Source organism: Microtus ochrogaster, chromosome 8 (genome assembly GCF_000317375.1).
Source record: "Microtus ochrogaster isolate Prairie Vole_2 chromosome 8, MicOch1.0, whole genome shotgun sequence".
NCBI classification, from domain to species: domain Eukaryota; kingdom Metazoa; phylum Chordata; class Mammalia; order Rodentia; family Cricetidae; genus Microtus; species Microtus ochrogaster.
In genome coordinates this window covers 10,812,103-10,837,026 of record NC_022015.1, presented here as the reverse complement: position 1 = coordinate 10,837,026, position 24,924 = coordinate 10,812,103, and the positions used below count along the sequence as shown (strand labels likewise).

The 24,924-nt window shown below is 52.2% G+C and overlaps 1 protein-coding gene and 1 long non-coding RNA gene across 3 annotated transcripts in view; one reads left to right on the top strand and one right to left on the bottom strand.

Moving 5' to 3' along the window:
• Positions 1-590, bottom strand: part of LOC113456545 — a 20,835-nt gene extending 20,245 nt beyond the window's left edge. The window contains exon 1 of the long non-coding RNA XR_003377301.1: positions 471-590. This is a non-coding gene — a long non-coding RNA (uncharacterized LOC113456545). The remainder of the gene's footprint in view (positions 1-470) is intronic.
• Positions 591-690: 100 nt separating this feature from the next.
• On the top strand, positions 691-24,284 carry Gprc5b (G protein-coupled receptor class C group 5 member B). 2 transcript variants are annotated; one of them, XM_005351058.3, is made up of 4 exons: positions 691-849; positions 11,736-12,766; positions 19,772-19,932; positions 23,135-24,284. In XM_005351058.3, the coding sequence occupies exons 2-4, from the start codon at positions 11,761-11,763 to the stop codon at positions 23,180-23,182; spliced, it is 1,215 nt and encodes a 404-aa protein (XP_005351115.1). In that variant the 5' UTR covers positions 691-849; positions 11,736-11,760; the 3' UTR covers positions 23,183-24,284. The 2 variants fall into 2 exon arrangements, with proteins under 2 accessions (XP_005351115.1, XP_005351116.1); XM_005351059.3 differs by having other exon boundaries at positions 693-849; positions 21,222-24,284.
• Positions 24,285-24,924: the final 640 nt, after the last annotated feature.

Sequence of the window (24,924 nt, the reverse complement as noted above, 5' to 3'; positions counted from 1 at the left end):
GCCTTGTGGGCACCGGCGTTAACTGCCCTGAGCATCAGGTCACGCACAGAGACTGGACTTTCTGTGGGTATGTGTGCCTGGGAGAGTGGCAGGTATGTGCCTACGTGAATGAAGTGTGAGAGACGGTGGCAATCGTGAACACGGACCCACGTGAGTGGGTCACCGTGGTGAGGTTCATGTTTGGGATTGCCGAGGATACCGGTCCTGGATTCAGTGTGCGCAATGAGAAAAGGGAGGGCTGGAGAGGGGTGGAAGGCGCGGAATGTGACCGGTGGGGACCTGCATCATACCGAGGCTTTGGTGACTTTAAAACGCGTGCAGTCTCTGAGAATCTGAGCTCAGGACTCTCTTCCGGTATGTGTGGCGAGTGCCCCTCTACGACCCCCGTGGGAATATTGTGTTGGATGTGGCTGAGTGAGTGATGATCTGCACACAGATCAACCTGGGCAATTGAACGACTGGACTCTTACCAGGGAGACGATGACTTCGAATTGGGGACACTGGAGGTTTGTTTGGAGGTGGAAGGCGTCTCAGCGGTCAGAACAATCCGGGAGACTGGGGTTGCGGGCTTGCCTGCGGCTGGTCCTGAGCAGAGCAGAGCCAGCAGAGCCGCAGACCCGGCCGGGGAGGGACCTGGTGGGCGGGGCCTACCAGAGGGGCAGGGCTTCGGCTGCTGCAGCGCGGGCCGGGCCAGGGGGCGCCTCGCGCTGCCGCTGCTCGAAAGGACGGTGCAGTGAGGCGGGCTCGGCTGGCGGGCGTGCGCGGAGCGGGGGCCGCGGGCGCGCTGCAGAGATGTGACTCGGGCCCAGGGCCAGCAGGAGCGTCAGCGCTGCGGGGCCGCGAGGGTCGGTAAGTGCCAAGCAGCGCGGGCGCGGGGAGGGCGCCGCAAGGACCCCAGAAACTTTTCCCGCCGTGGGCTTGTGAAGATCCGGAGGGGATCCGAGGCTCATGCTTTTTCTGTTCTCCCTCCTCGGGGTACATCTGCATGGAAAGCTGTGGGTGTTCGAGTGAGGGATGCCACAGTGCGGTGGGAGAGGAGCCGCAGAAGGCTGACCTAGAGCAAGGGTTTGGGGACCTTTATCGGGGGGGGGGGGGTGTCCATGGACCAGATAGAGAGCCAAAGCTCTGAGTAGGGTCTGGGGTGACGACAGACGACAGGCAGTTGGGAGTAAAGGGGAGTCCAACCCTGTGCTAGTGACCCCTGTGAGAGGCGTCGCAGTCAGGTTTCAGGGTCCAGGCGGGAAGCGGGGCGGGGGTGCTGGCCATGAACTACGCAGACTTGGCCAGGGGAAAGGGCCGGCCTTTCGGGACGTGCAACCTCACCTGCCGCAGGGTCTGGGGGACCCAACTTGCAACCCGCAGTGGCCGCGCACTCTTGGAAAAGGGCGCAAGAGGATGGGCACAACAGGGAGGAAATCTGGGGCTGGGAAACAAATAGTAGGCTGGAAATCCAGGGGCGGCTGCATACGGTTAAGGGGGAGAATTTCTGTCCCAGGCGAGGGCACTTGGGCCTCTAAGGGAGGCAGCCTGGCTAGAGGTAAGGACTACCCGGTGCAGCGACCCCTCTTTCTGGGGGACTGCCCAAGGATCCCACACATTTAGAGGACCGGGTGGGAGAGGCAAGCCCAGAAGAGGAGCCCGCACCCCGCCTTAGCGAGCGGTAGCTGGTTAAAAGCTTTGGATCAGCCCACCGACCTTGTCCCAGAGGACGCCCCAGAACATAGGGCTCGTCCCCCTGTTCCTGCTCCGCCAGACCCAGGCCTAGCCTGTCCCCCCCCCTCCGCCCCCTTCTTCTGTTCGCCAAGGGGGCGGCTCTTTGGAACACGGACAAAGGCCCCGGGAGTGTGGCGGGCACCACCGTCCCCGCCTGGGGCCCCAGCACACGCGCCGCATCGGCCGCCCGAGTGCGCCGGGGTTGGGGCACCTGAGCAGCGTCCAGAAAGCTCTGGGGGTCCCCACAAAGACCAGAGAATGCGAGAGAGGCTAAACATACCCACCACCACCGCAGTACTTAGAACGTTACTTCCTAAGTTTCTTCGGTGGGCTCTCGGGGCTTTGGGAATAACCACACTTGGAGTTAAAGTACATGCAAATAGCATGTAAATAGAATGCAAATTGGCATCTGTTGGTTGGAAATCCTCCTCCCGGCTAGTTTTCTATCTCGACTGTGAACATTGTTTGCCTGATCCTTGCTTCTACGTCTGAAAAGGGCCAGCTGAGTTGGAAGGAGGAAAGATGGGAGGGGAAGGGGTTGCAGTTTGGGACCCGGGCAGTAAGAAGAGAGCTTTCTTTATACAGACTCTAATCCTTGCTGGGTTTGTTTGTTTGCTTGCTTGCTTGCTTGCTTTTCAATACATGTGGTGGACACAACCGAGTGCTGAAGAAATAACTTGTATAAAATGAATAGATCAAGATTGGGGCGGGAGCGGGGACGCGAGACCGCAGAGAAGTGGATGAAGAAACGCTAATTGAGCAAGTAAATACCACCCCATGTAACACCTGCTGGGACAGGGCTGCCTGGAAAATGAAGTGAACAGGGCTTGTGGTGCGTGAGGCGACATCTGCGGACTGGCCTTTTTGAGTGGACCCCAGCGGGGGTGGGGGGGGTAGCTCCACTTAGAGGGCGATTTGGGAGCAAAGGGCATCCAGGCTGCAGAAGCTTGGAGGTGGGAATGAGCTTGGAGGAAGAGACACAAAGACCATTGTAGCCAGTGTGGGGGCGGATTTGTGGATAGGCGAGTGGGGACCAGAGGCGCTAGACAGATCCTGGTCTCTGGAGTCATGAAAAGGCATTTAGAATTTATTCTGTTCGGGGCCACTGAATCCTTGGAGGGTTCTCAGCAGGAGGCCACGGGGCGTGATTTTTAAAAGTTCCCTTGACCTCCACAAGGAGACAGACGGCAAGCAGCTCCCTTCCTTCCGCTGGCAGGGATGCTGTGTGGTGCTATGGATCACTATGGATACACCGCTATGGTGTATGATCGCTATGGATCCAGCCTGGGTCAAATGTTCTGAGCCCGAGAGAGCCTTGTGAGCTAATTGGAGTGACTTGAGTTTTTAAAGATCCACCTCTTACTTCTAGACTGTTCTTATCTACCCTAGGGAGCCCCCCACCCAGGGTCCAAGACCTGTGTCGCATTTCAGTTTTGAGCTAACTGGGGATTCGGAGTTAGTCACGCTCTCGCCTCAGAACTGCACCCAGAGAAGGAGGTTCAGGCAGCCTAGGCTGCAATTTGCATTTAAATGATTGCTTTTATTTACCGGCTCGCAGCTGCTTTGCATATTCATGGCTCACAGGGCTGACGTTCCTGCTGCACTAAGTTACTCACCTTAGAGGGTCTGTAAAGTTGAGAGCCCCAAAGAGGGCAGTGTCTAGGCAGCCCGGGGTAATGAAAATGATGACACTGTCTGACTTGGAAAAGATATCGGAGGGAGGCAGAGACAGTTTGGGTCTGGGAAAGAGTTTAGTGTCAGGAAACCTTGTAACGGTTTAACCCAGCCAAGCAGGAAACACCTCAGCTCCAGAGGAGTGGGCTGGGACAGAGTGAAATGCTGGGGCTCAAGAGAGACTGGCTTCCAGACTCAATCTGGACTTCTGCCAGACATGGGGCCAGGACTGGGGTACAGTTGTAAGGCCTGAGGTCAGGAGCTGGGGGAAAAATATGGATTCCTAGCTTGGTCTGTAGATTCCATGAAGCCGCTGGCAGGGCGGCTTGACCTCATTGCCTTCAGGGTCCCAACAGGACAATGGGACTCTTGAGCAAGCACCTCCTGCTTCCTCTGGGCAACGGGCTTTTCCCGTGGATCTCGTTCAAGCAGCACAACCATCTCTGCCTCACCGAGGAGGAGACTGAGGTTTGCTGAGGTTAGGTAACACCACTGTCACAAGCTCTACTGACCCACCCTCCCGCTGAGACCTTGGAATCTGAGGAGAGTGTGAACTGCTGCAGGTATTCAGCCGGGTACTGAGCTGTGACCTATGCTGAAGCTGGGAGCCCCCCACCCCCAGACACACACACCTGCTCATTTTGTCATTTTGTCCTTTTGTGTGTGTGTGTGTGTGTGTATGCTGGTTCAGATTCTGCCCTCCTGCACTGTTGCGGCAGGAAGAATGATCCCTTTGGAACCTTGCTCTTAGCTGCAGGGCTAAGGGAGGCTGTTCAGAAGGGTTTCAGGGCAGTTTGGGACATTTTGTTTTCCATCCCTATGGGGGGGACCAAAGGGATTCTACCTCCCAGGAGAAGGCCCAGTGTGTGGTCTCTGGCAGCCTTGGCTCTGACTACTTAATAGCCAGGGCTGGTTTCAGGGTCACTGGCCTGGTTCAACCTTGACAGTGAGGCTCACGCTCAGGGCTCCAGTTCCCATTCAAAAGCTTGTCTCCTTCCCACCACCTCCAGGACCTGTTGGCTTTGGCATATGATAGGAGAGACTGGAAACCAGTGGTAGATAAACAGATGGGAGAGCCCCCTCGTGATTCCATCTCCATGGCAACAGCCCCTCCTAGAAAATCCCCCAGAAGACGAATTTACCCCTGCAGACAGTGAAACATTTACATTAGCTAGTGTCTTACACCCTGTAGGACATATAAGTGTGTATGTTCATGTGTGTACGCTAGTAGATACTCCTGTGTCTGTGTGTGCACGAGAGAGTGTGCATCCATGTTTGCTTATGGCTGTGTGTACATATGAGGTGTATGTGCATGTGGGGACCAGAGGTTGACATTTGGTGTTGGAGATTCTTTGTCATTTTATTTATTGAGGCGGGGTCTCATCGTGAACCCTGAACTTGCCAGTTCAGCTAGTCTAGCCAGCCAGCCAGCTTGCCCCAGGTAACCAATCTCCAACTACTGGGATTACACCCCTGCATTAGGGAAACCCAACTTTTAGGGGGTCTGAAGTTTTGGTCTTCACACTTGCTGGGCAAACACTTTACCCACCTGGCCACTGCACAGCCCCCACCTCCTGTTTGAGACTGACCTCAGACTTGAGATCCTTCTGCATCAGCTTCTCGGATGCTGGGATTGCAGGTGAATGCCATCATACCCACTTCCAGGAGTTATCTCAGTCCTCACCACCGCCCTGTGATGGGGGTGCTGTTATTACCCTCACTTTACAAATGAAGAAACTGAGGCAAGAGAAGTTAAACCAGCCACTTAGAGTCATAGCAGGCTAGCAAGTGGTCGGGGTAGGACTTTTATTATCTTATTTATCGATTTGGACAATGCTGGGGGGTGAGACCTACAGGCAGCTCCTACCGGATTAGTCTCCAGCCCCAGGGTAGGATTTGGAACTGGGGAGTCTGGCTCTGGCAGGGTCCTGACCGCCCTGCTCACATAGAGTCCCACAGAGTCCTCAGCAGTTTCTGCGGGGCCAGCGCTTAAGACAGTGAAAGAGACTGTTTCTCCGGACCTATGTGGGATGGAGTGTGGGATGTGTATGGTGTAGCGTATGTGTGGTGTGTGTGGTATGCTGTCTGCGTGTGGTGTTTATGGTGCTTGGGGGAGTTGTTTTCCAGGGTATTTAAGAACATGGGGTGAGTCACATTTCTGAGTGCTGGCTGGCAGCAGAGGTAATTAGTATGGGAGCCGAGGCCTCTGCATTCATCCCCATTTATCCTTCCCTCCTTTTGAGGAGCCACTGCCCTCACCCATGGGTTTGTTGCCATGTATTCATCCGGCCCAGGCAGCCCTGCCTTGAGGCTGCCTCAGAACCTCTAATCTGTATTGTTCCACTCGGGGATCAGAGGTGGGAGGCAGCAGGTGGCTGATTGAACAGGGTGGGGCTTACCTGACAAGGGGCACTTTAGATGGAAGGGGGTAGTGCCTGCCTGGGCCTCCTGCTCTGTGTCCTCTCTCATCCAGACTTATGTGCTGAGTATGGCCTGTAGGGCTGGGATCCTCCAAGAGTCAACTTCCAGTTAAGCCTCTCGTACCCTCCGTTTCCTCTTGTATAGAGGAAAATGTTAGCACATTTTTATGGGCCACGTGAGAGAGCTTGTATGGTAAGTTTCATTCATTCGGGGACTGAAGGGCAGAACAGAGCAGATGAGGGTGTGGGGTGATGGTGGGTGGAGGGGAACAGACCCAAGAGGTAAATAAAATAGGGGACAACTGGACTGCAGGGACCTGAGTTCAGGTCCCGTGGCCATGCACATCTCTAGCCCCAGTGCTGGTGGTTAGAGAGAGGTAGATCCCAGCGGCTTGCTGGGCAGACAGTCTAGTGGGATGGATTCAGTGAGACCCAGCTCAGAAAGAGGCCCCATCTCAGAAAATGGGACCAGTAATAGAGAACAATACCCCAAGTCAACTCCAGGCCAGGGGTGTCTGCTTGGGAGAGGACAACAGTATAAACACGTACGTACACACACACACACACACACATGCTTGTGACCCATGTCACAACAGAGTCCAGGGTCGAAAGTACTGGCCTAGTGTGTAGTGGGGGCAGTGAGGAACTCTTGAAGATAAATCATCCAGCAAAAGTCACCAGTGACTCTCTAGAGTTCTCGACAATAAGAGGCTTGTTTGCCTCGGGCTCTGCTTTTCTGGCAGCATGTGACCTTGGCCAAGCATCTCCTGGCCCCGTCCTGTGTAGCATCGTCCTGTGAAATGGAAACACTTTAGCGCTCACCCCTAGGAGTATTCTGTAGATTCTGTCTGTCTGTTTTTTGAGTTAAGGTTACCCAGTGGTAGCTCAGGCTGGACTAGAAGTCACTATATAGCTCAAGGTGGCTATGATCCTCTAACCCCAGCCTCCCAAATGCCAGGATGACAGGCCTGTCCCACCCTAGCTACCTCCCTTTGGCAGATCCTTGGATGTTACTGTATGTTTCGGGGAGCCCGGTGAGCAGTTACTATAGTTGTCAGTGTGGCAGAAATAGGACCCCCCTGGAAATCCTAGATGAGCTAGTGGCCTTGGCTTCAGGGTAACCCCTTCCCCTCATCCTATACATGGTTCTGTGGACTTGGGTGGCCACACCCCAGCATCTTCCTTAGAGCCAATAGTCACCAGCTTGAGGCAACTGGGCTCTCTCCTCGGGTGCAAGGCAATGCTTGGCTTCATCTGTATGCCTATATATGGGTCAAGAAGGGACCATTCCTCCTAGGTTTTTGAGAACCTGTTGGCAAGTGACAGAAACCCAGGTTAAATTGGTGTCATTCACACTATGTAGTTAATTGGTTGCTGGTACCAGACATGGCTGAATCCAGCCACCTTTCAATGGCTTAGGACTCAAGCCCATCTTCTAGCTGATCCTGTGGGCCAGTCTTACCCTCAGACAGGTTCTCCTTGGGAGAGAGATCTGTCCTCTCCCGTGACAAGACTCTAACCTTCCAACTTATCAATTCCATCTCAAAGAGAGGCCGTCCCTCCAGTGAATGTCAAACCCTCCTGTCAATTCGTTGCTCAGTGTCAAACCACAGGCCTGTTATGATGCAATCAGTTCAGCCAGAGAGGACTGGCGACGTCCAGATTGGCCAAGCCTGAGCTGGTGCTGCCTGAGCTACAATTTTATTTTTCCTGTTGCTGTGAGAATAGACCCTGAGGAAAGGAACTTAAGAGGAGAAAGGGTTTACCTCAGGTCACAGCTGGAGAGTTCAGTCCGTCAGGGCAGAGTAGTCAAGGGTACAGGATCTTGAGGCAGCTGGTCGCATTGCATCCACCGTCAGGAGGCCAAGGGAGATGAATGCTATCACTCGGGTCACTTTCTCCTCCTGCGGTCCAGGACCCCAGCCTACTGCACAGTGTGGGTCTGCGCAGCTCAGCTAACCTAATCCTGATAATCCCTCACAGCCATGTCCAGGGGCTTGTCACCCGGCTGAGTCTAGAGTCTGTCAAGCTGATGTTAACCATCGCAGCTACATTTCTTGACACACAAGGTAACTGATCAAAATGAAGAGATGATTCGTGGGTCTCGCCTCATCCTGATGGGGGTGGCACAGCAGTGGCTGTGTACTACTGCATCGGTTCTTCTCGTAGCCTTAGGCCAGGCCCTGCTTCATCGTGACAGGGATGGCGCGGCCGTGGCTGTGTATGGCCTCAGTTCCTCCTTTGGCCTTAGACCAGACTCTGCTGTGGGTTCTAAAAGCCAGACCGTTAACTATCAAAGGTCCCTACTTCCACTCCTAAAGACCCCTTGATCTTTAAAATAACTCCACCACCTGGGGACGTTGCCCTCTTAATTCATACCAGACCCCCAGCTGGGAGCTAGGACTTAAAGTAACTCTCCAAAAGGAAATTGGAAGAAGCTCTTTGCAGAAATGAGAGAAGCCGCTGCTGTGACCAGACCACGGCCCTTGAAGGAGAAAGGAGCATTAGCTGTGGCCGCAAAAGCAGAGAGCCTGAGAGGATCCGTCTGCTGTGGCCGAAAGGAAGCGGAAACTACAGGCCTGGCCGTGGACTACAAGAACACCGCACAGTCTCCGAAATGGGGGTGCTGTCTTGGTGTTACCCCTTTCTGGTTGGGGTAGACAGGAGAGACAGGAAGCATGCACGAAGAGCTGAGGAAACTGAGCCTCGGTCTACAGCCAGGCTCAGAAGGAGGAGCTTTGCCAGAAAGAGTGGTTAGCCACACCTAAAAAATAGCCAAGTCCTGTGAGCAAGATGGTGAGATATAGGCCCGACCAAGACCTGGTGGGGTTTCTGGTATCTTCCATTGGTTCTGACCTTGATGTCTAAAATCAGCCTTCCTCAGCCTTGGTACCATGGACTTAACTGACCTACGTCATTCTGCTCGGTGGAGACTGCTATTCACATTGTAGGCCTGGTCTCTGCTCCACTGATGCCCATTCTTGTGACATCCAAAACTGCCCCTGGTTGAGAACCATCGGTCAAATGGTGTGTAGGTGAGAGATGGCGGGGGAGGGGCATTGATTCAGCTTCCAGAAGCATCTTCCCAAACGTCATTTCCTCACCTCCAGAGGAAGATGGGATTGGCCATAAACTAGAGAGAGTCCCTTGAGTGTGTTGCTGAGAACTCTCCTGATGGGGGTTCACTCTGGAGACCCTCCCCACCTTGTTGTGGACCAACGGCAGCTTGTCCTGTCCCATCTTGTTCTTAAATTTTGGTTCATAGCATGTTTCCCAGCCTTGCTTAGCGGCTCTGTTCAGAATGATGTCTCTCCAAAGTGTACCATGTACCATGTTCCTTGGGGTGCACATACACACACCGGGGCTGCAAGGGCTCTACCCTGTGGGTCCCAGGGATCCAAGGTTCTCAGACTTGGTGGCATTGGCAACAAGCACCCTGACCAACTGAGCTCTCTTGCACAGTTTAGAAATATCAAGAGAGAAGTATTTTCATTTCTTGGGGTTCAAGTGGTCAATGTAAAAGGCCACAGTTGAATAAATGACTGCACAGGGACTTGCTGTTGGGGCCTCCGTGACACTACTACGTCTAGACCACAAGCCAGTGGCCAATATCTGGGGTGTATCCCCACCTCTATATTTACCTCAGTGGGGGGAATCTTGTTTAAGGATCCCCTCCACCCAAGTACATTCTTTTGTAATGTGCCTTCTCTCTGTAAGCGCAGCAGACCAACCCACCCCACCACCATTTTCTACAGCATCCATTATTTATAGGGTCGATGGCCTGAAGGCCAGGGAGGGACCCAGGATGCACAAGGGATCTCTCTAAAGGAGAGGAGGAGAGAGGTGGTCAATACTGCATTTACTTAAGGGAAGCCCCAGGGATGTCCGGCGTTGTGCTGTGGGGAGGGTGACTGGTTATAGACCTACACACAGGTGGAATTACAACCCCAAACTAGCTTAACATGACTAGGAATGAGTCTGGGGCACAGCTGTGCAGACGTGGCTTCTTGAAGGCCCACTTAGAAGCAAGGAACTGGTGCCCGTGGGGTAAAGAGCAGTCTAGGTGCACGGCTCTTGTTCTGTGAAGATTTCCCAAGTCCCTGCTTTGTGCCAGACGCTGTTTGCTAATACTGGCATCTTCACCAGTAATCCTTTGTGGGTGCATTTGTGCCCCTCACCCAGGGGATATTTGGCCGCGTATAGAAGCTGGTTGGTGAGACGCATTCCTATGATGCATAGGATATCCTAAGGACAAGGGGGGGAAAAGACCTGTCCGGGATAGATGCCAGATGTGACAAGGTTGGGAAAGCAGAGTCTACTACTAAGAAGTAAAAGTGAGTAAAAGATACTGTCTCTGCCTCCCTGCCTGCCACGGCAGACAAAAACAAGGAGGAGAGGAGAAAGGGGAAGAGAAAGGAAACAAAGTAGGCAAAAAATGGCAGACTTGATTAGCGCTCTGCCTAACTGACCTTGGCGGAGTCTGAACTGACATGATGGTTCTTGAGGAGAGCTGGGGACCGGGAGTGGAGTGGAAGCCTCTCTGCAGGACCAGGCCTAGTGACACTGGCCTACACTGCTGCTCAAGAGGCTGAGGCAGGAAACACGCCAGCGCGAGCCCGGCCTGGGCTGTCGTGAGTTCGAAGCCAGCTTGACCAAGGTAGTATAGCTCTACCTCAAACTGAAAATTTAAAAACAAAACAAAAAAAATGTAAAGGGATCAGAGATGTAGCCCAACTGCTGCCTAGCATGCATGAGGTCCCAGTTTAACAATTAAAGTAAAAAAGAAAGTTAAAATAATAGGGATGTGTCTTAACGGGAAGACGAGACTGGGTCAGCACTGTCCTTGGGCATCTGGAGCACGTGGAAGAAGAATGTGGCAGGTTGAACTCTGCCAGGACAGGGATAACAGGGGAGTTGGAAAGAATAGAGCCTCAGGAGATCTACGGGGGAGGAAGAAGTGTGAGGGGGACGGAGCATGGAGAATTTCCTTCCGGATGAACAGGCACATTCGCAGGAAATGCTCCAGGGTCCCTTGGATGCCAACGGCCCTGGGTGCCAGCATCTAGCTGATGTTCCAGGCCTTTCTGTGAAGGGCACCGTATTCACGCACAGCCTATGCCCATGCTCCGTGGACTTTTAGGTCACTTACAATACTTAATACAATGTCAACCCTTGTTGCGTCATGTTTAGGTGACAACAGAAAAATATCTGCACGTGTTCAGGACAGACAGACTCTTTTTCTCCAGTATTCTTCATCTGAGCTTGGTTGAATTTGTGGGTGCAGGGGACTTGGCTGGGCCCACAGGATGTACCCCATGTGTAAATCTGGGGGGGGGTTCTCTCCCTCTGCTGAGAGCAGTGGCTTCCTGGAGTGTGGTTGTGTGCCCTGGGGTGAGTGTCAGAGCCTGAAGACCCTGTTTTGTCACCTGGAAATGGAGGTCACAATGGGACCTGCTGTCTCATAGGGCATTATGAGGACTGGATGAGCCCAGGTTTTGGTCTAGAGTGAAGTGATCAGTAAATACTCCCTTTAGCCTTTGAGGATAAGGAAGAAATAAGGGGTGTTGCCCAGCCGAGTACCTGGCTGGTGGCTATCCCTTTAAAAACGCCTCTCGTCGCCTTACTTTGGGAGAGGCCAGATTTACAGACTACAGAGGGGTAGAGAGATTAGGTGAGTCTCCCTTCCATTGGCCTTCCAGCCACTGCTGATGGTGGCTCATGGCTACTAATCTGGGTCAGGGTTCAAGTGGGAGGCAGAGAGCCTGGGAAAGGGATCACAGCGCACTGAGAAAATTGATGCCGTTATCTCAAAGGCCTGAAGGAGCCTTGAGGGCTGCCGGGTTTGACAAGAGGCAAGGCCTCTGGAAATCAGGAAAGTGGGGCCTTCCTGTGGATTGAGCTTTCTCCCTGCTTGTCCCCATTTTCTAGAATCTTCCTGGTGTCAGAGAGAAAGATGAGAACCCACCAAGTGTTCCCCCTGCCCCTGCTCCTGGTGATTGCCTCGGTGGCTTCAGAGAACGCCAGCACATCCCGGGGCTGTGGGTTGGACCTTCTCCCTCAGTACGTGTCCCTGTGCGACCTGGACGCCATTTGGGGCATCGTGGTGGAGGCAGTGGCCGGGGCGGGGGCCCTGATCACACTGCTCCTGATGCTCATCCTCTTGGTGAGACTGCCCTTCATCAAGGACAAGGAGAAGAGGAGGCCCGTGTGTCTCCACTTCCTCTTCCTGCTGGGGACCCTGGGCCTCTTTGGACTGACATTTGCCTTCATCATTCGGATGGATGAGACAATCTGCTCCATCCGACGCTTCCTCTGGGGTGTCCTCTTCGCGCTCTGCTTTTCCTGTCTGCTAAGCCAGGCGTGGCGGGTGCGGAGGCTGGTGAGCCAGGGCACGAGCCCAGCCGGCTGGCAGCTAGTGAGCCTGGCACTGTGCCTGATGCTGGTGCAGGTCATCATTGCCACCGAGTGGCTGGTGCTGACCGTGCTGCGTGACACCAAGTCAGCCTGCGCCTACGAGCCCATGGATTTTGTGATGGCACTCATCTATGACATGGTGTTGCTGGTCATCACCCTGACACAGTCCCTCTTCACGCTATGTGGCAAGTTCAGGCGGTGGAAGGTGAACGGAGCCTTCATCCTCATCACAACCTTCCTCTCTCTGCTCATCTGGGTGGTCTGGATGACCATGTACCTGTTCGGCAACTCGATCTTTAAGCAGGGAGATGCCTGGAGCGACCCTACCTTGGCCATCACCCTGGCAGCCAGTGGCTGGGTTTTTGTCATCTTCCACGCCATTCCGGAGATCCACTGCACCCTCCTCCCACCCCTGCAGGAGAACCCACCCAACTACTTCGACACCTCACAGCCCAGGATGCGGGAGACGGCGTTTGAGGAGGACATGCACCTGCCTCGGGCCTACATGGAGAACAAGGCCTTCTCAATGGATGAGCATAATGCAGGTAAAGTGGTCACTGCTGGGCCTGGGACAGTCCCCGGAAGGCCATAACCAGGGCAGATGCTCCCAGGCCCAGCGGCAGACTCGATGATCATGAATGGCCGGCCCCCACACTAACACTGACTCAGAGCTATTTTTATGTATGTTTTCCTCCTGCCTATTGCTCCCTCATTGGTTATAAAAATCCAAGAGATGGGGTTGGGGAGATGGCTCAGTTGGTAAAGTGTTGTCAGGGCGAGCAAGAGGATTGAGTTCACTCTCTAGAACCCAGGGAAGAGCCAGGTGTGGTGGCACATCTTATGATAGTTCCAGTGCTAAGAGGTAGAGGCAGGTAGGCCTCCAGGCAAGCGGATGATCTGTGAGCTCTAGACACCCTAACACCCTAGTATCTCCAAAAACAAAGAGATAGTTTCTGAAAAACAGTATCTGAGGTTGACCTCATGCCTATACACACACAACACACACAATTCACCACCACCACCACAATCCTCCATGTTTCTGGCTTTTCAAAGTCATGGGAAACTCAATGATAGAGCATTTGCCCCACGTGCACAGGACTATCCCCAGCAGCATCCACACCGAAAATGACACCAATTTAAAACAGCGTATCTCCTGGCTCTAACAATACCAAGCCAGCCTTCCTACGTGGCTGCAGGTTTTCTTGAATCTCACTTGAGTCACTGGGCCCTGGAAGGCCAGGCCTCTTGCCCCACCTCACACTTTTGGCTGCCCTTATATGGGAATACACCCTCTGCCGATCCCCCGACTTTGGTTCCTTGGCTCCCTGTAGGCATTTGGGTTTGCAGCCTACGCAGTGTGTTAGATGGACGCAGGCCCCCCTGACACTGCTCCTGGCCTCCTCCACCTCAGTCATCGGCAGCGTTCAAACTGGATCCCAGAGTCAAATGCCCATGTGCAAACCCTGCCTCTCCCACTTCCTGCCTGCACCTTTCAGTGGATGACGTGGCCTCTCTGAGCCTCAGGGTCTCTAATTTGTAAAAAGAAAATGATGGGAGGGCAGAGTGTGTAGGGTTGCTACAGAAAGTATCACGGTGGGGACCAGACCCTGGTGGCGCTGAGCATAGAGCTTGTGGGGCTTGCCTGGGTCTCTCGAAAGTGGAGTCTGAGACACTCAGGATAGGGATTTATATTGAGTCGTGGCCTCCTAAAGGAGAGCACAGAGGCAGGTCGCCCAAACAGTTGTTTGTATTTATAAGCTTGTCTCTGTTACAGACAGCCAGGCTCAGTCCTGCAGAGACCCTCTGAGGACATGCGTAGAACGATCCCAGAGCCGGCTCACCAGGACAGAAGGCTTGCCCCCCCCCCCATCCGCTCTTAACTTCCCTCTTCCGCCACCAACATCCCTATTATTTGGCTAAATGTTCACAAGCTCCTCTGGATCAGACAGAGGACGCAAATTTGTTGACAACTGGGGTGACATCTGGGTGCCCAAGATCACCTGTTTCTGCTCAGGGGTGAGGTCACAGTAGGATGGAGGAGGATGTGCTCACCAGAACCCAAAGACCCTGCTGTTGGGGTTGGATAGGTACTCTCGGGACCCTGCTGAAAGGAGGCCGGCTGGGTCCCACCCTGGAGCTTAAATAAATGATCTTTCTCAGTTTGCCAAAGATGCCCCAGGGGCCCATCAGTGATATTGAATCCCGGTCCTGGTGAGGCACTGATTACCGGACGTGGTCACTGTCGAGCACTGCTCTGCCCTCAGGCTGCACTGTCCCTGCAGTCCCCACCGTTACCCTGTGCAGTCAGCCCCCTCATCTCCCCCATGACAGATAGGTGCAAGCTGAGGCTCAAAAGAATGGCGTCTCCTGAAGACTTATAGCTGGAACACGGCCCATGGCAGACTGAAATTTAGCAACATTTCTCTTTAGCGGCATCTGCCCAGTTGCCAGGTCCAAGTGTGAGCCGTGCTCAGGAGCCGGTCCCTTTACACAGCCTTGCAAGGTTAAGCGTGGGAGCCCGGGGTGCAGCCCGCTCCTCCCCTGTAGGCGGGGAAGCATGTCGAGCCCTCATTTCCTATAGAGACACTCATATCCTTGTCAGACCTAGATGTGTTGGCTTCCTCTGCACCCCTGACCCCTGGCCAGACTCCTATGTAGGAGGGGCGCCAGCAGCCCTGCTCTGGACAGATGGGAAAGTCCCAGTGTGGCTATCATCCAAGTTGCTCTCTTCTTACATAAAGTTCCAGGCCAGATGCCTGTGACTGTGGAGATGTTGGTAGGGATTTGGTATCAGTCCATCTGGGGGACAGAAGAAGGTACAGTCATGCTAGAGGTCACCTTTGGAAACCTAGAGGCCTCTACAAGAGGCCGTGGTGACAGAGGGACTTGGCTAGTCGTGGGGTGCTGGCAGCACCACCTGTTTTTGACAGCTTCTCCTGGAGGGTGGCCCTTCAGGGGCTAAGAACCAGCGGTTGAATGGAATGTTAGATTTCCTTGCAGTAGAACTAGAAGGTCAGAAACACCAGAGCAGTAATGGTGGCCAGACGTGATGGCACACGCCTGCTATCCCAGAACTCACTGAGAAAGGGGAGGCGGGAGAAGTGTGAGTTACAAAGCCAGTCCGGGAGACACAGCAAGACGCACAACTCCCAGCAAAACAAACAAACTGGCAAATAGTGACAGCAACAGAAACCATACACCAAGTGCCACTCTGAGTGTTGTATTGGCTACTCTCATTCCTACACTAGCCCATGAGAGCTGTCTGGACACCGAGGTGTGAAGCTGCTAAGTGCTTCCTCATCTCCAGAACAAAAAGAAGCAGAACAGCAGGAAGGTGTGGTCTTTCACCTGTCTCTCCTTCAGAATCATTTAGGCTACTGGAAAAAAAAACAAAACAACAACAACAACAACAACAAAACACCCACTCTGTGTTGTCGCCCCCCCCTCCCCAGTCAAGTCTGACTCTGAGGTCTGTATCATTTGTTTCGCTTTCCAAATGATCCTAGGGCATCACTAGGTGGAAACCCCAGGTCCAGGTGCTGGCTTGGCATGTGCTTTAAGTCAGTGTGATGGAGGCTTTTCGGGGGTCAGTAGATAAAGATTCCGATACCTTGGGGATGCTGGGGAATGTTCCATCAGGCACCAGCATTTATTTCCTGATCCTCTGGCTGCCCCGCTTGCCTCAGGCTTCCCGTGATAAACAGCGCCACAGTAAGCACGGCTATCCATTCATCTCTCTGCTTTTTGGTCCACTAGCTCCTTGCATAAGATGTCCTAGATATGAGTTAAATAATCTGCATTTAAAATCTGGGCACACCGTCTAGGGCTGAGGGCCCACTCTCTGACTGATTGCATTGCAAGTCTCTCCTTAAATCTTCAGCAACCTTGGGTGTTGTCAGATTTTTGTTTTTTAAGACAAGTTGTTCTTGTTGGCTTGCTTGTAGTGCTGATGCTGGAACCTAGAGCCCAGTGCATGCTGGGTCAATGAACTCCATCCCTAGCAACCCTTATGAAGTCCACCTCCTCTTTTTTTTTTTTTTTTTTTGGTATCTTTTAGGCTATCAAAAATATAGATCCACCAAAATCACTTGAGACCAAGCAGGATCGTGCTCAGCAAAGCTCACCCAGAGACTATCCTGGCTGGGCTGGCCCTTATGCTAGAAGCTCTTACTCTGCTGGCCAAGGACCATCTGGGCACGCTCCTTTGCCACAGAAGGAGCAGCTGTTGGCGCCTTTCATGCTGACTTCGGCCAGTTTGTATTTTAGGAACCCGGCACCATGAGGGGGCCTTATCCTTGGAGTGGCTAGTACCCAGGAGCCGAAATGGTCATGTCCTCCTGCACTGGGAACTTGCGGCCAGCCTCTTGGGCTCTCTTCTCTTGACTCTTGGTCCCCCAAGTTGTCATGTGATGGAAGGCATGTTCTTCAGGCTGCCCTGCGGCTCTAGGAAGCTGCAGTGGTGTTGCCCCAATATTTCCTTCCATCAATGTGACCCCCCTACACACACAGATACACTTAGCTAGACTGTGCTCATTAGTACCAATAAGGCATGAGGTAAGTGCTAAGAGATTCAAATACACCCAAGGCTGTTGCACCTCAGATCACGTCTTAGGAAGTGCTAACAAGGCAGACGAAGCATGCGCTTTTCAAAGGAACATGTGTTCCCTCTTTTGTTAGGGAGCCTGGACTCTAAGAGCTTATTAAAGCCAAAGGCTACTTCGTGATTTTGTTTACGGTTGGAGATCCTGAGCGAAGCATGGGGAAAGGCATGGCTAATGTGGCCTCACTTGCAGGGCCTCCACCAGAGAAAGTTGGCATCAGACCAATGAGTTTATACCTCCAGGTACCCACATAGGAATAACAGTGCCTGTCCTTCAGCTCTGATATTAGTCAAAGCCCTCTAAAATTTGAATGCTAAATTAATCAAACAAATAAATGAAGATCCCAAATGTCCGGGGTAGCAGGTTTCAGGAAGGGCTAGATTTAAAAACTCAAGTAATGACTAAACTTGACTCCTCCCCATCTCATGGTGAAGGCATCACAGTCCCCAGTAGCTCTGGGCTTGCCCAGAATCCCAGGGGAAAAACAAGTCTTTCCAGAAGGCTTGAGAAAAATCCCAGCATTATTTCTGTTTGGCTCTGAATTTCCTTCCCTGAACCAGTGTGTTCTCAAAGATGGAATGCCATGATTGGTCAGGTCTGTCACAAGCTGGACCTGGAACCCATTCTGAAGGACCTAGAATGCCAAAGGTGTGCTCATAAAACCACCAATAGCTTGCACAGAGGACCTTGGGACCGTGGGTAGCAAGAGAGTGGAGCTTCGGTTTCTCTAAAGAGGGTATGTTGAAGTGGAGAGGGAGTCCCATGCCTGAACTAGGCTCTGCGCTGCAAGAGAAGCTGCTTCTCTTCTCTCTCACAGAGTAGAAACTGATACTAGCAAACATTTGTGTTTAACTGTTCCCACTTCCCACGCCGCTCCCCAGGCAGAGACATGCCCTCATTCATTCAGCATAAGCAACTGCTCAAGCCTTGGAGATGCTGAAGCAAGGAAGGTTTCCTGAGTCTGTCTTGGACTTGGTTTCTTTGGTCCAGTTTAGGATGAGCTGTCCCTAAGGTCACTTAACACAGCTTGCTTGCTTCGACGTACCCAACTGTGATGGTTAACAGAGTGCCTGGAACTGGTGTCGTGGTGAGGAGCAGCCTGTCTCTACCAGGCTTCTGCCTCTGCCAGTGTGGCCTCTGCCAGCTGTGTGATCTTGGCCATAGTACTTAACCTTTATCTGTTGTGAGGGAAATAATAGAACCTGTTGTGCTATGAAAACTAACCCTCTATATATTACTTCTCATAGTACATGGCTCTAAGGTACTTCTTTCTGAGTCTTGCCCCAAATAGGTCTCATAGCTCCTAAGCTGTCTTGTTGCATTTCCTCAGGGAAGATTTGGGTTTTTTTTTTTTGACACAGGGTTTCTCAGTAGCTTTGGAGCCTGTTGTGGAAAACCTCTGTAGACCAGGCTGGCCTTGAACTCACAGAGATCCACCTGTCTCTGCCTCCTGAGTGCTGGGATTAAAGGTGTATGCCACCACCGCCCAGTAAAGCCTTTCTTTAGCCAAGCAACATTAGTACTTTCAGTGAAACTACAGATGTCATCTTACAGTTAAGATTTCCATCCCCTTGTGGGATGCTGAGGCGAGAGCCTCAGGGATGGTAGGCAAGGGCTCTGCCACTGAGCCGAAGACCGTATTTTAATTAGAATGCATCGTCTGGTGAGTTTTGACCGATGCACTGTGACCTGTATCTACCTGGCAGTGTCACACAGATGATCCACTCTTCTGAAATGTCCCTTTTGCCTTCCTGTCCATCCCTCCCCACGCAGCCCCTGGCCACCACTGACAGCCTTCGCTTTCCAGATTCTGTCACTGGCATGGTGCGAGAAACCCTCACACGCTGGGTCCTTTCAGTTACAAACACATACTCGAGGTTCTTCGTGGCTTTTCAAGTTTTTTTTTCCTTTATTTAAAAGGGGAGAGATTAATTTCTTAGAAGTGCTGGGGCTGCGGAGAAGGTGTAGTTGATAAAGCGCTTGCTGTACGAGCATGATGACTTGGGCTTTATCCCTGGCACCAGTGAGTGAGGCGCGCCTGTCGTCCCTGAGCTGGGAAAGTGGGGACAAGTGGATCCCTGGGACTTTCTGCCCAGGCAGCCTAGGCAGTTGAGACACTGTCTCAAAAACACAAGGTGGAGCGTAGTTAAGGGGATCTGAGCCCACTTCCCAGTGCCCACATCGGGTAGCTCATAACCTCCAACTCCCTCTGTGGCCTCATGATACCTGCTCACACACAAACACACACACACAGTACACTAACTAGCTGGAACCCCAGTACTTGGCATGTGGCATTGGGAGGATCAGGAGTTCAAGAACATCCTTGACTTAAGACTAAGTCCAAGGCCAGCCTGGGCTACCTCAGATGCTGTCTTTAAAAGGGACAATAACTCAGAAACATCTGTACCTACTTTGGGGATAGAGTACTAACTCTTTTTACCATCATTGCTTTGGATCTTTTATTCCTATTTGAGAGTCATTTTCCAGTGATGGCAATCACTGTCCTGTATGTTCTTAGCAGTCCCCAGCTCTGCAGCATCCAGAAATAAAGACTGCTTTTGACTGATATGGTACATACAGACCTGTGCAAACGTACAAAGGAGACCAGAGGTAACAGCCACCCAGCCTGGCTGTAGCTGTTTGGCGAGAGCAGGATTCCACAAAGTTCCCAACCCTCCCTTAGGCTGGCTCAGTCTCCTAGAGGCTAGAGAACAAAGCCCCTTTGTGACTTTTGTTTTGAATCAGGCTTGTGACAAGGGGGAGGAGCCACTGTGGAGGGTGGATAGAGGTACCCAGAGGGGAGGAGCTGGTGGTTGAAAAAAAAATTCTCTCTCTCCCCACCTTTCTTCCTCTCTGTTCCTCCCCCCCTGCCCCTTATCCCTCTATCCCTCCCCCCCTTTTTATCCCCTGCTCTCTGTGGTGTTGCCATCCTGGAATCCCCTTCCTCAGCTCTTCGGTCAGCATCGGGCTTTTCCAATGGAAGCTTGGGGAAAAGATCCAGCGACAGCCTGGGAAAGAAACCCTGCAACCTGGGAAGCCGACCCAGCGCACCATTCCGAAGCAATGTGTATCAGCCGACCGAGATGGCTGTCGTACTCAATGGCGGGACCGTAAGTATCAAAATCTGATGTCTGATGTGGGAGGAGGCCTAAGAGCGTCCGATGGGGGGCAGCTTCAGCTGGGTATACCTGGAGGCTGCTTCTCTGGGCTGCCCACTGCAGCTCCCTGCATGCACGCCTTCCATCTTTGTCTGGCCCTCTCTACCACCTCTCTTCTTGTAAGGAAAACCCACACCCACGCTAAGAAAGCCATCTGTAGGTGTCTACCTACTGCTTGGGGCTCTACCTGGGGGATTTCTTGCTTGAGCACAGTGCCCCGCCCCTCTCCCAGGAAGGTGACTCTAAGGAAGAGCTTCCTATGAGGATGCTCTTGTCTTTCCTGACATCCACCTTAGCTTAAGCCCCCTAGTCCCTACTTCATCCAGTATCTCCAGCTAGGTACCAGCCCCCCACACCTCAACTCCCTAAGAGACAGCCTAGGAAATTGGAATTGTTTCCTTCAGTTTCAACCAGAGCAGCTGTATCTGTCGCCAAACAGACCCGCAGCAGAAAGTGTCACCTTTTGCTTTTGGCCTCTTCTGGAATGACTGTTTCATCCCAGCAAAACCCAAAGAGGCGTTCATTCCCACATCTTCTCTGCAGACATAGCTCTGTGCTTCTCAGAAGCAATGCATGGGCCGGTTCACGTGTACATGATTTCCATTCTTTATTTTGTGCCAATTCCATAATTCAACCCAAGCTTTTATTTATTTATTTTTCTTTCTTTTTTAATAGGCCGTCAGAGATGGTCTTTGATCCCTAGAGGGAGGGAATTTTGGTTTCTCTGACCTATGAAGGCTTTTAGGCTCTGGTTCGGTTCCCTTTGATTTGAATAGGCTCTAAGACAAAAGGGAACACAGATGTGTGTTCTTAACTCCCCCACCTACCACCTCCTGGGCTGCTTCTTTGTCCCGGGGCCAAGAAAAGCCTGACTTTACTGTGACCAATGGTCCCCAGAGGGGCCAGCCCATGTGCTGTAATCAACACAGCCTGTCCATCATTCTAAAGTCCTCTGGTTCCTCCAAGGCCAGAGGTGGCTGCCGTAGGGGCTCAGGGTGAAGCACAAGGTAGCACCCTTGTCTAGCATGCCCGAGACAAGTCCCCTCCTCGTCACTTCCCAAAGCACTGAGTTTCTGAGTGCTGAGTATATCCCTGAGGGTGGGTGGCATGAACCTCGGGCACGTTTCTGGGGATGACTCCGCCCCCCAGGTCCCCACAGGTGAAAACGAGAGGGAGACGGTTGCATCAGTTTCTGACATTGACTCTGCAGAGTTCTTAGCACTGTCCTTATGTTATTCCAGATCCCAACTGCTCCGCCATCTCACACAGGAAGACACCATTGGTGAAAGACCTTAAGATCTCTCTTACTGATTTTATTCCCTGGCTGTGTCTTTCTTGAGGGCGCAATCAATAACCGTGGCCGAGACAGGCCACCTGGAAGCCAGGAAATCTGAGAATTTCCACCGAGGGGATTTGGTGTAAATGTGACATACGGATGAACTGGAAAGCTAACAGTGACTGCCCTCCCCTATCCTGCCACACACACACACACAACATGGAATCGTCCTGCAAACTAAATCAGAGCTAACTGCCAATAGTCTTAGGCTCACCCAGAGAGGCATGGCTGGAAAACTGTTTCGTCCAGCGCGGGCAGGGCAGAAAAGAATCCGCAGCTGGTGTACCAGGCTGATGTTGGCTTAGACGAGGGGTTTGAGCCAACCTGTCACACCCTCCCCGAGTGCTGATCCCCAGGGAGGTCTTTTGGAGACAGCTATGCCCTTGAGGTTAACTCACGGACCCTTCTTCTTCCCGGCTTGCTTGCTTGGTGGCCTATGCAGTTCAGGGGACTTTAGGAAGTTGTGGCTGTGATTCCAAAGTAAGGCCCAACCGGACGGTCAGGCAGCTGTGTAGCCAGTGGGAGTGGAGGAACCGCAGAACGTGCCAAAGAGAAGGTACTCCGGGCCTTGAAGTGACCATCGCGTTTAGACAGTGGTGACCAACCACTGTTCCGTCTACACGCTGCTTGCTCTGCCTAGCGCCCCACCCACCCCGCCTCCCTCCCTCACAGAGTGACAGAAGTATCCCTTCTTCCTCTTACTGCACTTGCTGGTCCTCCATGCCCCTTTTCCAACGTCATTCCCCTGTTCATTTCAGAAGCTCAGACAGGGCCACTGGCTTGAAGCTTTGGCTTTAGGGGAGCCGGGCTGGGAGGCAGGCACCATAGCAGCCTTTTCACAATGTCCTGTGGCTGGGCTCCCCGTGGGTGACCTCTAGGATGGAAAGATGTCATCCTCATGTCCAGCAGCCAGTGACTTCTGGGGTCTCTCCCCTTGATGTGGCTAGAAGTCTAGGATAGAATGAGTTCCATGAAGGTTTCCTGCTGCTTTCGGGGTTTTGCAGAACATTTTAATCTTGGTTTTCCGATGGTTCTATGAAAGTGGCCCTCTTCACGGCCGTCATTTGTCATGGCTTCCATCTGTCCTGAGCAAGTCATTCCTTTGTCGCTCGGCATCTCCAGCACCCCTACCATTAAAAGCCCTGTGTTCTCTGCACTGTTTGGCCAGGATAATCTCTGGCAACCTTTCCATGCTAAGAGTTTGAACCTGACCATATGGACTGTATAAACAAGGGTAGGGCCTCTGCATACACTCCAATCACTACACTGCTTTTTCTATAAAAAACTACCCACAAGCCTTTAACCTTTAATAAAAGCAAAATTGAAAAGGTTAGTATTTGGGGGTGGGGTTGGGGACTGACCTCTTCTTAAGCCAGAACATCTGAGCTGAGTGTTTTAATAAATCTGATTTTTCTCAAGACCCCAGTCTCTGCTGTATCCCCTCCCTCCCCTCCCCTGCCTTTGCAGAGCCTTAGGGGGATGAGGCCAGTCTGCCTAGTGCTTGGCTCTCCTTCCAGCTAGCGCATCACCACGCATGGGAACCTGAGAGCATGACACCCAAAGGCCTCCCCTTCCCAGTCTTCTGGGATGCCCTGCTCCCACTCAGAGCATGTACTTGCTTCCAGAGAATTCCAGCCAGTCCACCATCATGTGGTAGGCTGAGAACTTCAAAGCTCGAGGAGGGTTTGGAGGGAAAGAAAGCTAGGGCTGCGTGGGGCTGGGGCTCTTGCATGCACTACCCAGCCTTCTGCAAAGAGATCTATGAGCACCTTGGGCCAGTCCGGTGACAAACGCCAGCACTCCGCGTTCTTGTGCCAGGAAGTGGCTGCCCACCCCCGCTCTCTGGAGTCCTTTGGAGCTTTCTGATGTCACCAGTGACTTGGTCTGCAAAAGCCCCCCTTGCAGAAGGGAGACGCTGACATGATTGATGGTTTTCTCTGTAAGCTCTTGGTTTTCCACGTATAAGGTGAGCACCATGCAAATGGCTGTGCAGAAAGCAGCAACATTTCTGCACTGTACAAACAGAACCATTCTGAGCCACAGGACGCCTTGCTTAGTGAGGCCTTACAGTTTTGCTTTTTTTTCCCCCCATCCTGATAGGTGATTGCGCTTCTGGGCTTTATTTTATCTTGGCTAATTTAAGGTTCAGGGTGGGCTGGATGTTCTTAGACACTAGGAGCGGAGGTGGGAGCAAAGGAAGAAGGGCGCCATCTGCTATTTTTCTAATGAGTTCCGAGCTCACCTGAAGAGGATTGCGAGGCAACTCCACCCAGAGACTGCAGCCGGCTTCCAACAGAACGAGGCTGGAGTACAGAATCCATAGCACCTGTTTAAGAGTTGATGCGGGAAATGGTCTAGAAAGTCCTCTGTGAATAACCCCAAGCTGTAAGCACAACCTAGCATGCCCGGGTAGCGACACCACGCTGGGACTATGGCAGCTCCTCTGTCCCCTCCTAACTGGAGTCAGTTGCCGAGGCGGTGGGACACTGGCAGAGGGGAGAGGCTGTCTCCAAGGTTAAGATCTGGTTGTTGTCTACCCCACCCCCACACAGATGAGGTCAGGCCAGCAGACGAAGGCAGACAGGGTGAGAAGTGTTGTCTCTTGGGTTTGCCAAATTGGAAAGTAGAAGGGGGCACTGGCGTTCACACATCCAAGGATGTAGCAACCATGTGAGCCGACGAGAGCCCCTGGCAGGTGCTTTTTATTCATAAAGAGCTATGGCTCATTTTTTGATAGATAATATATATTTATTAAATGTATTAATGTGTATTTTATAATGTACCCTCACTCTTCCCCCACCTTGGCTGACTTGCATACTTATAAACAAAATTGTTTGGGAAATTTCAAGACAATCAGTATGTACATATAAATATCACAGACTGAAAAGGTTGTTAAGCATGGGCAGATAGGTTTTATTTTCAAAATGCTGTTCTTAACAAGAAAATAAAGGCTTTACTATTTACCTAAGACGCGTGGAAGCTTGTCAAACACTACTACCAAGGAGGCCATCAGCTGTGTCTGGGGCCTTCCAAATGAGAGAATCCTGGGGAGCATGACAATGGAAATCCTTTGCATCGGCTGCCTCTTCTTGAGCTAGAAACACAGCTCAGTTCTCGAGCTTCGCCTCATTTGTTAGGCCAACAACAAAACCAAAACAGAGCTAACAGAGATTTGAGATAAATTAAAATACAGATCTTAGCAGAAGTGGGCAAACTGGTGACGGAGGCCATCACTACATGTTTCAACTGCAGTGGCTCAGAATGGCACACCAGACACCATGGAGAAGTATATGGGGAGGAGAAAAAAAAAACCAGTATTTGGGGTAAAGCAGAAAGCAAGGGACGCTTTCCTAAGCTTGTCTGACACAAACCCAGCCTGTGTGCAAAGGGTTGTGAATCCACCGTACTAAGGCTTCTGAAGGAACTCGTCTTGGGCAATGTGCAGTCTGGGTGTGGAGTGGCTGATTAGTTAAGATGGTGGCACTGAGGCAGCAGCCACTTCCTCGTCCTCCATTTTACATCTCACTGCGGAGAGAGGAGAGAGAGAGTCAGGATCAGTTTACACTGCCATTTGGAAACTGGAAACACCAAGAGAGAGAGAGGAGAGA